A 12,292-nucleotide genomic window follows, 5' to 3' on the forward strand; every position below is an offset into this window, starting at 1 on the left:
TTCCACGGGCCCTCCTAGTGGGCAGAAAAGCTACAAAGCAAATTTCCTTCCTTTTTTTTAAAAACAAACCCAATATTATCTGAATCAATCTCTCACATTATAAAACTTGGACGATTAAGGAATCACATACGACTAACCATCTCATCCTGCACAACACCATATGCTTTCCACCCCATAGCTTCCACCATGCAAGACCCTTTCCCGCGTTAGGAAGCACTGACACAGCATCCTACTAAGTGCCCACAATGTACCTTCCTATTAAGGTCCTTGTGATCATACAGGCTACCTTAGCCAACATGCCCAGAGAATACTGAATAAAATTAATCACAGTACGCCATCGTAATCCATTTGAAAGGCCCCGCAACTTCTGGGTTTCCACATGCACTTGCGCATGCATGAAATCCGAAACTTGCGATCTGTCAAGGTACGCCGTGACAGATCATCCGAACTGCATGGAAACAGCGTGGGCTATTTGCTCAACAACTGCCCAGCAATTGCCCATGAAACTCTTACGGCTGCTAAAAGCAGGTGTAGGGCCTGCTTTCATCAGCGTAAGGGTATATATAAGCCTTAAATTAAACATTTACCAAAAATTATGCACATACACGTTAAGATGTTTAAAATTATTTATCAAAAAATTAAATTTTTATTGAGGTTGGTGCAATGAAGGGACTTATGAATTAAATTGCAATTCTGTACATTTATATTTATTAGAATTTTGTACATTGTATAATTATTTGGCGATTCCATTGCATATCATTAGGGGATTCCCTTCGTAAATGATTGCATTGGAATCCTCCTTTGTGATTGGAGGACCGGGCCCACGTGATCCCAGGGACGATTCTGAACCGCCTGCGTCCCTGGGATCCGTGGATCTTTATGCTGCCATCCGCCTGGCGGCCCGAGACTGCAACTTTGTGCAGCCTGGGTGCCTGGAGGTAGGTTCATAAAGGTTTCGCGGGTCGGAGGCGTACTCTGGAGGTACGCCTCCGACCGCAATTTCTAGCCCATTAAAATTTGCCCCATTCTAACACAAGGTGGTTACAGATATTAACTTCAATAACATGCACACTGCATTTATTAGCTTTGCTGAGTATAATCTCGTTTGTTAATCCAATTGTGCTAATGCCTATTAATCAACAATACTGCATCTGTGTATATGAATGTAATTAGAAGAACAGCTATGACATAATGCTGGCCACCATTTAAACAAAAGAACAAGTTTTAAAAAAGTTAAATGTATTCTAAACTTTTTTTTTAAATCTCAGGCAGATCAGACTGTACCTTCTGACTGGTTTCCTACTTTTTGTGTCAAATATTCTGCAATGGCCTTAATCTTATTCTAAATTTACCAATTTAAACTTACAACTGATATCGTTTCCCAGAAACCAAATTCATAAGAAACCTCGTAGCTCAGGCATTTAAAACAGATAGCTCAGAGCATCTGCAATGCAGTCTAAGAATTCTGATAAAATCATAAACTGAAACAGTATAACCATAAATCTAATGGCCCAAATTTTGCTGGAGCGGGGCATCTCGTGGTGTACACCATTAGTTAGTCCTTTTCCTGCACTCTTCAGCTCGAAAATATTTTGCCCTATAAGTTGCTGGAGGTGCGAGCTGGTAACGTTTCAGTGAAGGTAACGGGGCATCTGGAACGACGGGACCAACAATCTATTTCCTTAATCAATGAGATTTAAGGATTGAGAAAGAAACAGAGGAACAACGGAGAAGGAGGGTGAACTCGAGTGCAGTCAAATCAGGTACAGAAAGAGAAATAATGAGAGGGAAAGAAAGATTGGATTAAGAGAGAGAGAAAAAAAGGGACAGAAAGGAAAATACTTTTTTTTTTTTTAAACTTGAAATATTTTTAAATCTTTAAGAATTTACTACATGCAGGAATGAGACTCAACAGTTTAAATAGTTCCCTTTCAGAGCTGGAGAGATTGATTGGCATTGCATTAACAATTATCATATCATTAAAAGGGTACTTGCGCTGTTAAGTACCAGCCCTAACTTTCTGTGGCGAGTTTAAGTAGAGTTTAATGTGCAAATCCAGCAAGTTCTTAAAAATAATGGGGAGGTTGAAGGTGAGCTGCCATTTATGCAAGGCAAACGGCGAAGAGGCATAAATCGACCAGCAAGTTATGGTGATTCGTAACTCACGCCATATCTCTTCTTCGCCTGAATTTGCTGGCCGATTTGTGCATTAATAACTGTATGCGTCGTGAAGTCGCCGCTATTTTTCAAGCAAGATTTGGGTCAATGTCTCAAGAGGAACTAGTGGAGCATCACACAATATAAAATTTCCAAAACTAAGTGCATATTTACCAATTTTATCATGATAGATAGCCAGCTTTGTTGTCTGCAGCCTAAATATGTTGCAGATCACATTTTTCAGCTTGACAAAGTCTAGAATGTTATCTCCCTTTGGATTTTCCAGTAGTATCACACCATCTGAAATGTAAATCAAGAATTTTTTTTAATAATGAGAAATGCAATGGTATTTCACAGTTTCGATTATATAACTCTGCCTCAGAACAAAGTCTATTATAATTTTTGCATATGGCATGTGCCATTTTGTATTGGGTCTAATTGTGTATTAGGAGTCAGGACTGGAATTGTTGCAAGGACTACTGGTCTAAATTAGCAAACATTTTCTGGGTGGTTATTCACGCTACATGGAAACACATGCAGATACAACAATCCAATTAAAATAATCCTCTCTCTTTAAAATAGATTGTCATGCTGACTCAACTTTTTTCATGGTCAGCACAGTTTCTGACACTTGCAGAAATCCACCATTTTGAGAGTTTCCAAACCAAACTTGTGAGAAATCCACAGAGGTAAAATTTTTGTATACCTGATATTCTATTTACTTGGTATGGAGTCCACACTCTAGCCCCACATGGACGCATCCCACTTGACATAAATCGTGCCATTCATGTAGAAATGACTTATGAAATATATACTGGGCGGCCTGCTGGTGGCGCTGTCCAGGGAGAGTATAAATACTCAGGCACAGGCCCAGCTTGCTCAGGGACATTTTGTAAACAGGAACTAGTGAAGGATAACTAGACTTCCATGTTGTGAAATGGTCGATTAAAGCCTCATTTAATACTCTGACCAAGTGCCTGGTAGTTTTCTTACGTCACCACTTATTTAAGCTGACACAATTTAGGTGCAGGTTGGCAAGGGTCAAAGCTTTCGGGATCCTAAATGCATTCATGGGTATTCATGGAGTTTAACTGACAAAATCCATGCACTGATGAGCTGCCCACTTTTTGTCCTATCCATTACAGCATTGGCTTGCAGGATTACCTTGAGTAGGAAGAATCTCAGTCCCCACAGTCAGGTCTACTCCTGCAAGTGTAATTGTTAAATCAGGCTGCCTGGTCAAAACCAAAAGTGCCTTGAAATACTGTGGTCCTGCCTGGCTAAGGTATCAGATTATTGATTTTGCTTTACAGGATCAACTCTGTTCCAATCTTTGAAGTCAACTCAAACCAAAAGAGAGCTTGCTTTTCTTAGCCTGCCTCGGATGGTTACTAATTTTTAAACAACTGACAAATGTGTGTTTCAGCTTTAGCTAGGCATACAGGAACTACAAACCACTCAGCAGCATATTGAACACAACTCGCCAAAACATATGCAAGTGGATTGTCACCATCCTCCTGATCACAACATTGACACCTGCAGTACCTATCAAATATCTGGCCTTCTTGTAGCAGCTTCCAACAGCTTTAATCCCAACATTCAGAATTTTGTCATCAAGTGTTTGGTAAACATCTACCCTCGGCAGAACCTATGCAAGACACGTTGCAACATCTCAGCTGGCTTGATATTCCATATGTCCAAGTTCACTATCACGCACACCAGGCTTACTCATCACCAATTGCTTAATGCAGATCCTCGTGCAAGGAACTTAGGCAAAAGGCCTGCCATATGATTGACTCTCACTCTAGGCTGATAAGAAATAATTCATTCTAAGTTGAAGCCCACCCTCCCTACAACAGTTTCCCCTTTTTGAAACAAAACCACTTTACAGCTTGGTGCTGAATCTTGCTCATGGACAAAAGGAAATCCTTGTAATGCCTACTGAGGAGTTCCAAACCATGAAGGAGTGGTTTGAATCCTACACACCACAAGTTTAAACAATTATGCAAATTGTAGGGTATCTTTATAGAAATATATAGTATATTGATTGCAAAAATACAATGTTGCTTGTTCTTACCTTGCTTTTTTCCATCTACAGAAATCTTGAGATTGACATATGCACAGGAAAGGCCCAAAAGTGGAGCACCAACAGTTGAGGTTCCTTTCACGAGAGTCAAATCCAGATTTGAACCTTTCAACTAACAAGAGAAGAAAAAAGGTTATAATTCTTATTTTGACTTCCAGCACAATTTTCAGCTTTCAACTTTCCCCAACAATCATTTGCACTTCCTTTTAAAAAGGCAGGTTGTTACAAGCCAATTTCAAATTATGAAAAATGTTTGCTACAAACACAAAAATAAAAAAGGGCTATAATCCCTTTTTCAGTAACAAAAACCAGCTGCTAGTGTAGATCAGGCAGCTCCACATCGCCACCCAGGCTGGTTCAAAGTTGCAGTCCTTGATAAAACAAATGAGCTGTTCCATAAAGCACTAGACTTTTCCCTTTCAGTGACTTCATTAGAACGGCCTGAAGGCAGGGTGACCTGACAGGTTTCTAATTTTCTTTCTTCATGGTTTCTAACAGATAAAATTCACATTATGCCATACAGAAAAATGCTTCAGTTTTCCCATCCTACCATCAACAGTTAATGCCCTGCATTATATCATTCTCATCGGCTGGGTAGAATTAGCTCCTTGGTCAATCATGCAACGAGGCTCACTTGCAGGAAGGACCACCTCTCATCTTCTATAGACTCTTATAAAATTAATTGTATTACACCTTACTAAAAACTATAAATATCCTATAATCAAAAATGACCAAGAAATCTTCTATTAACAAAACAAAGGCTTCATTTTATACATAGGATATGCACAAATTGGTCTTCACCAAGAAAATTGGTCAACCTAACCTCACTGAGGTAAAAGCCAGGCGAGGTATGCAATACTGAATTTAGCATGCATCTCTTCCTTATATCCATACATATACATTTCAAACTATTGTGAACCCCAGACTAATACTGTCCAAGACAGGAATAAAGTTTGGAGGCTTTACCTGTGTTTCTTCCTGTATAATCACTCCAGCGGAAATTGGTACTGGGTAGGGCTTCAAAGAGACTTTTACAGTTCCCAAGATAAAATCAGTGTGATTCTTAATAACATTGTCCAAATACTCTCCTGTTGGCTGGGAGCTGTAATAAACAGTGATCTCATCCGAGGGCACCAGATGGGCCTGCAAGTATAAATTTTTATAAAATCCTATGTCATTTCTTGTAATGGTTCCTGGATCAGTTTGTTATTGAGAGCATTGACAAGATGGGACAGATTGACTGCCAATGTGCTGCACCATGGAGTGACGGTCGGCTGCTAAGCATCTAAAAGTTCCCAATCGCACACTGCTGGAAGGCATGAAGCACATCGACTGCTTGCCCTTTAAATTAGCAAATGGTGTACACCATGGGGAAATTACTTTTTTCTTTAAATAAAAGGGGGACTTAATAAATAGAGATCCTGAAATATAATAAAGACACAGTATACTTGTGCATTGAAAAGAATGGATAGAAATTTACCACCTTCATCTAAATTATCAATTTTAAACGGAACAGAATTTTACACCGAACAATCAATCGGGACTTGCATTCTTATAAACAGAATATCGAGTAGCAACAAGAGATGTCACGACACAATTTTTTTTTAAAAACCAATTTATTCGCAAAAAAAATAATCAGGACATCATAAGAATTGTATTCTGACAAAAGTCTTCACTTGCTCTCACTTCAGGTGAAAATTGATCACTTCAGATCAATAAAACCCATATATGGCACATTATCAACAATAACATTATTTTGAAGCATTAAAAACACTGATTAAGCTTCAGAAAGCATTGTACTTTCCACATTAATTTAATGCAGCAACTGGGTACAGGAAACTCTCTTTTAACTGGCACCTAAATTAACCGGAAATCTCTGTTAACCGGCAAAATTCAGGAGTAGGTTCAGGTAAGTTTTACTTCATAATGGGCCAGAAATTCGCGGCCAGAAGCGCGAGTACGGTCGGGGTGCTCACGCATTTGGCCGTTGGAAATGCCGGCGTTCAGCAGGAACAGCGCATGCGGGGAACGCCGGCATTTCCAGACCCGAGGTCTATTCACAGCGCGTGCGACTGCACAGGCAGCGCTTGCGCAGTGAACTTTGTGGATTTCAATGATGGATTCAGTGAGGGTAAGTCCTTAGAAGTTACACTTGAAAAAAGCAAGTGTAAAGTTGTTCATTGGCTGCGGAGGAAGATATATTTTATCGTGGAGCTTCTGAAATGCAATATTTTTGTTTGGGAAAGGGAGGGAAGTTATTTTAAGAAATTTTAAGTAAGTTTTAAAGTTAAAATTTTTTTTTATTTTTTTTTTTAAGAAAAGGGTTTTCAGAACAGTAGGTAGAAGGAGCAATTGTGGCTGTGTGAATGGAATGTGAGAATGAGTTATGTATGTATGTCCACATATATTCCTTTACGTATATGTATGTATGTTTTATATTCCTTTACTAATGTGTATGAATGTATGTTTTTAATTATGATTTTCCAATAAGTTACTTTCTCTGAAAGTCATAATTAAATAATACATTCATACACATAAGTAAAGGAATATATACATAACACGCAAAGGAATATATACAGACATACATACTTTCAGAAGCTCCACGATAATAAATATCTTCCTCCGCAGCCTCTGGAGCAACTGTACCCATGCTTTTTTCATGTGTAAGTTGTAATGACTTGACCTCACTGAAAGCATTAATGAAAGCGGCGAATTATACTGCGCACGCGCTGCCTGTGCAGTCGCACGCGTTCTGCCTCTGAACCCCTTCGTTCAGAGGACAGGAAATGCCGGTTTTCCCCACATGCACTGTGCATGCTGAAAACCGGCATTTCATCCGGCCAGATGCGTAAGTACCCCGACCGTACTCGCGCATTTGGAAGGGAATTACTGGGCCAACATTTTACATGTCAATAAAATGAAAAATTTAACAATTGCACGACTTGCCCCCTCGCATCTGCGACTGAGGGTCCAAAGAGGTGCATTGCGCAAGAGGTCATCATCGTACGTATCCTCACACTGTTCCCTTTGGGGAACTGTATGAAGTGGTGGAAGGATTTATGGCCGTGATTAACGCTCATTCCGTGACCGTAACCATCTTTGAACCAGCCATTAGGGTGGTTAGTCCTATGGCGGGAGGGTTTTACGGGCTCCTACAACCCATCTGAGGGGGGGGGGGGCCACCAACACCCACGGACGCAAGTATCCCGCTGGATGTCCACCCAGAATTTAAAGTTGGAGCTCCGACTCCACTTGCCGGGACTGTCTGGAGTGGGGTTCAAAACCCTACTCCTTCTGGCCCAGCGGCGGGGATGCTTACTGCTACGCAAAAGGCCCACTCTGCACAAAAGGTGACACCCATACGTTTCCTGCGCCTTTTCCCTCCCCGTGACTGGAGCCCTATGCTGCCATTTCACGTTGCTAATCGGATTGGGCCTTTGTCATAGCGGTAGGATCCCCGCCGCTGGGCCAGATCAGGGTAGGGTTTCAAACCCCGCTCCAGACAGTCCCGGCAAGTGGAGTCGGAGCTCCGGCTCTAAATTCTGGGTTGACATCCAGTGGGATATTGCGTCCGTGGGTGTGGGTGGCCCCCCCTCCTTGTATAGCTTGTGGGAGCCCGTAAAACCCTCCCGCCATAGGACTAACCGCCCTAATGGCTGGTTCAAAGATGGTTACGGTCACGGAATGAGCGTTAATCATGGCCATAAATCCTTCCACCACTTCATACAGTTCCCCAAAGGGAACAGTGTGAAGACACGTATGACGACGACATTGCTAAATAAATAAATGGAATTTAAAAAATTCTTTTAGGGCTTTTAAAAGTCTTTAAATTGCTTTAATTCTCTTTAAAACTACTTCAGATTACTCAAAATAATGTAAACATTTTAAAAAGTTTATAAAAGTTACCAAAATCTTCAAAAAACTTCCAAAAACCTATTTAAACTGCTGCTTTGCATGTAAAAATGCTTAGCAGCTTGACAGAAACATTGGGGGCGTGTCCAGTGAAACTGAGACCTCAAGGGGCGTGTCTCACTTGCACTGCACGCTCCTGGCTTCGCGCTGGCTGCACTCCTGGGCGGCGTGACGTCATACGCTGCCCGGGATTCTTCTTTTTCAAACACCAAGTCCAGGCGTCCCTGGAGCTGATCGGCAGTAGCGCGGGGTAAGTGCATATACGGGGCTTGCACGCGCGGCAAGCCCCGTTCACCAATTTCTGGCCCATTAGTGGCAGTTCCTGGATCTGTGGCTGTGTAACTGGGGTTCGTGCACTTGTTGCTAAGCAACAGAGACGCTTGGTCTGTGGCTGGAGTTTCTGCACGTTGCTAAGCAACAGGGAAGCCTGGATTTGTTGCTGTGTACGGAGCTCTCGTACCTTTTAAACTATACCTCTCTGTAATCCGGACTTTTTGATAAACCGGCACCACGCCGGTCCCGTTGGTGCCGGATAATAAAGAGTTTCCTGTATTTTGAAAACCACAACGTAAAAATGATCGGATATATCTGGATAAAACCAAGATAGAAAAATCTTAAAATTTAGAATTCTTTGGAAACTCTACCTTCCCCCAGTTAGAAAATTATTTTTTGTATTCTGACTAGCTAATAGGTACGGATCATTTAACAAAAGTCCAACTGCAAGGAAAACCAGAATAATTCCATTGTGGTATATGGTGAGCAAATGTCAATAATCATTACTATGATATGAAATACAAAGGTATTGACTTTGAAAAGAAATAAACTATTTAATTTAGTGGACTCTAAAAGTAGAGCTGCCAAAAACCAGCAAGTAGTACATAAGTGATCAAATCCATATAATTATAGCATTCAATATGCAGCAATATGTATGATTGAGTAATCCACTTAAAAAAAACTGTGGCTTCATGATGACCAAACCACCTGGGGTTTTCATTGAATGTGCTACCTGGGTCAAATTTTGACACGTAAAAGCAAATGGAAGTTACTTTAATCAGCTTAGGCACAAATCATTTTCTGCCCTCCAGGAAATATAAAAATGAGCTGACAGAAAATATCCACTGAATACAAGCTTATTTTGGCAGGCTATTGACTTCTGCAGCTTTCACTCTTAACAAAAGGCCGTTAAAAAAAGTTAAAACTTATTTAAATAAAGCTAGAAAATTCTTTTAAGATACATAACATCAAAAATGCTAATTTGCTAACTTTGCAATCTAGTTTTATGAACTGTTAAAAATCAACAAGTCAGCATTCACCAATTGAATAGAATTATTTTGGGGAAAAATAACTACACATACTTATTGAAAAGATAAAATCAGTTATATTATGTACCGGTTAACGGTCTGCAGTGGGTCACAAAAGAGTAATACATATAGGAGTTGAGATAAATTTATTAATTATTTCTTTCAACCTCACACTGCAGATTGTGGTATTTTTTTTAACATTTACAAACTGAGGAATTACTTACCATTTTCTGTTCTTTGTCATATGAATATAAGAATATGGAGCAGGATTAGGCCATACGGCCCCTCGAGCCTGCTCCGCCATTCAATACGATCATGGCTGAACTTCTACATCAACTCCACTTTCCCGCCCATATCCCTCGATTCCCTTTGTGCCCAAGAATCTATCGATCTCAGTCTTGAATATACTCATCGACTGAGCATCCACAACCCTTAGGGGTGGATAATTCCAAATGTCAGTGGGGGCTTTACACTATCTCCTTGGTTTGGCAAGCAGCGATTCTACCAGTTATTTGACTGAATGATACAGGGGAGTATCATAACTTGTGCATATGATGCAGTTTTTCTGAAGAAATCTAGTAAATCAGTACTACGATGCGTCTGTAATCGTCTCAATGATAAACCATATCGCTAGTAAACGATTTTCTAAGAACTCATCTTTGAAGTTCTCCCGATATATCAGCTACTTAAATTGGCGACTATCTAAGCCAGACAGACAAGTTCCCAGGTTCGAAGCTCTGTACGGAGCTATATCGACGGTAACTGGAAGTTAAAATTGGCTTCAGCGGCTCTAGGTTAAGTTGAGTTTGGGAGTGGGGTGGGGGGTGGTGGGAAATTAGCTGAAGTTCATTGTCCATTAATCCCTTCTCGGGTTTGTAGGTGGGCAGAGGATTGAGCTCTGTTGTGGTGCTGCCACAACCAGATAGCCTGCCACCATTAACTGCCTTGGCTCACATGGGAAAAAGTCAGCTGGGTGAGATTCTGGAGGGTACTTCGTGTTAGTGGAATTGCACTCCAGCAAGGAATCCATGCCTTCAGCAAAATGGCAGGAAAGCAGAAGAAAGGGGAGACAATTTGGTAGAAAAAAGGTAATTCTTTTAAAGAAGAACTTGCCTTCTTTCGAAGCTTTTGGATACGATTTATAACCTCTCGTGCAACTCCTTCATCCACCATTGACTGGTCAGGTGTGACATCTAAAAGAACCAAAGCCTAAAAGAAAACAAAATCTTTTAGTAAGATAACAAAGACTACACACAAGGGCAACTATTCAATAAATAGGGACTCTACAACTATTAGAACAAGCATGTAAAGAACAATATTTGTATCATAAGAGTCAGATACATCATATTCTTGGATAAATATCAATTATCTTGAAAATCACTTTTGTTAAGGAAAGGTACCAAAAGAGCAACTTCACATGCCAGTTACATGATAATCTGTTGAGCACATTTTGTATATGTTTGGAAACAAATAACAAAAGGTTTGACAAAAAATTTCAGGAAGATGGTGTCTTTTATACCAATTTAACTGGCCCATTTTATTTGCAGAAAAGCTTACTTATTCTATTTATTGAGGTCGGGATTAATGTTTCCTCAATTTCTTAAATTCTTTATCTTCATTCGCATTCCTAGTTTCAGGAAGCCATACTAAAACATGACGTAAAAATATAATATTTGGCGACATAAAAGCAGCCACTGCATTTCAAAAAGCAATTCATTGTGTGAAGCACTCAGACTGTGACATGAAAGGTGTCATATAAATGGAATTATTATTGGTTCCCAAATTAGGGGTGTGGGCATGAGGAGAACGCCAGTGTTAGTATATCTGATAAACTACAATATATTAAAATGCTTGAGATTTCCTCTTTTGTCATGATTTACTAACACTTCTGTAAAAATAATAATGCTTCAGTAATGCTTCTTTGCATTGCTTTTAAAGGTAGCACTGTAACATACTAACAGTTAATGCCTGCAATATGTATTTTCTCCATTGGTGGCACTCTGTTCAACTCAGACTGATTGCCGACTCGGCGCGCTCCAAAACTCGGGCAGCCCCCGCCAAAGTTCCAGCTTACAGACAATTACACTGCTCAGTTTAAATGCGTTTCATACAGTAAAAAAAAAAGTTGTTCTGATCTGTACCTTTGTGCAGCGTAAGTTTCTTTTTAGAAGTGGTCATGAGCCCTGGGGTTCCCACTGCCATCGAAAAATAAATAAATAGCGAGTTGGTGGTACCCCTCTACCCCTGCTTCAAAATCTGTTAAAAGCTTATTTGCCCCAAGTTCTGCAATGTCATTTTTTTTGACCCTGCAGGAAAGTTCTCATGTGCCTTCGGGTCCCCCTGATGTTTAGAGGGAATAGATAATTAATAATAAATAAATAGCCCTTCTTTAAAAACTTGCCGCTGCTTCAAAAATTACTTAATTGCTCAGTGTTCTGCACCTTTCTGGAAAACTCATTTTGCCTTGCTTTGGAGTAAGTGTCGCCGATCGCTTGGCGTCTTCTTAAATTGAGAAATATATTAATAATTGCAACCGCACTCATGGGTCCTTGAAGATTGCACAAAAAAAAAGTATCTTTTACTTACTGCCTATTCCACCCCCCAAACAACCTGACCACAGACCCATTCAAGTTCCGTCAGAGGAGGATCGCTCATCCTGAACTCAAAAGAGAGAAGTGGCCCGCAGCTATCCTTTCAGCGAACTTGCTTACACTATCATAGCGGCTGGGAAATTCCTTGGATCTGCTCCTGCTTTGCCGGCGTCACTTCACCAGAAGTTTGGCAGAAACCTGGTGAAGCGGAAGCAGTTCCAAGGAATTTCACAGCCAGTGAGTTC

General features: G+C 40.4%; 1 protein-coding gene across 2 annotated transcripts in view; it reads right to left on the reverse strand.

Annotated features, from left to right (window-relative positions):
* iars1 (isoleucyl-tRNA synthetase 1) overlaps positions 1–12,292 on the reverse strand; it is a 274,070-nt gene that overhangs the window by 53,292 nt on the left and 208,486 nt on the right. For both annotated transcript variants that reach the window (XM_086001804.1, XM_086001803.1), the window contains exons 28-31: positions 10,570–10,665; positions 5,210–5,386; positions 4,235–4,355; positions 2,332–2,457 (exon numbers count right to left, since the gene is read on the reverse strand). In XM_086001804.1, the coding sequence (XP_085857930.1) occupies positions 2,332–2,457; positions 4,235–4,355; positions 5,210–5,386; positions 10,570–10,665 (520 nt within the window). The remainder of the gene's footprint in view (positions 1–2,331; positions 2,458–4,234; positions 4,356–5,209; positions 5,387–10,569; positions 10,666–12,292) is intronic.

This window comes from Somniosus microcephalus, chromosome 11 (assembly GCF_052327205.1).
Source record: "Somniosus microcephalus isolate GS21.2 chromosome 11, FLI_Smic_1.0, whole genome shotgun sequence".
Classification (NCBI taxonomy): domain Eukaryota; kingdom Metazoa; phylum Chordata; class Chondrichthyes; order Squaliformes; family Somniosidae; genus Somniosus; species Somniosus microcephalus.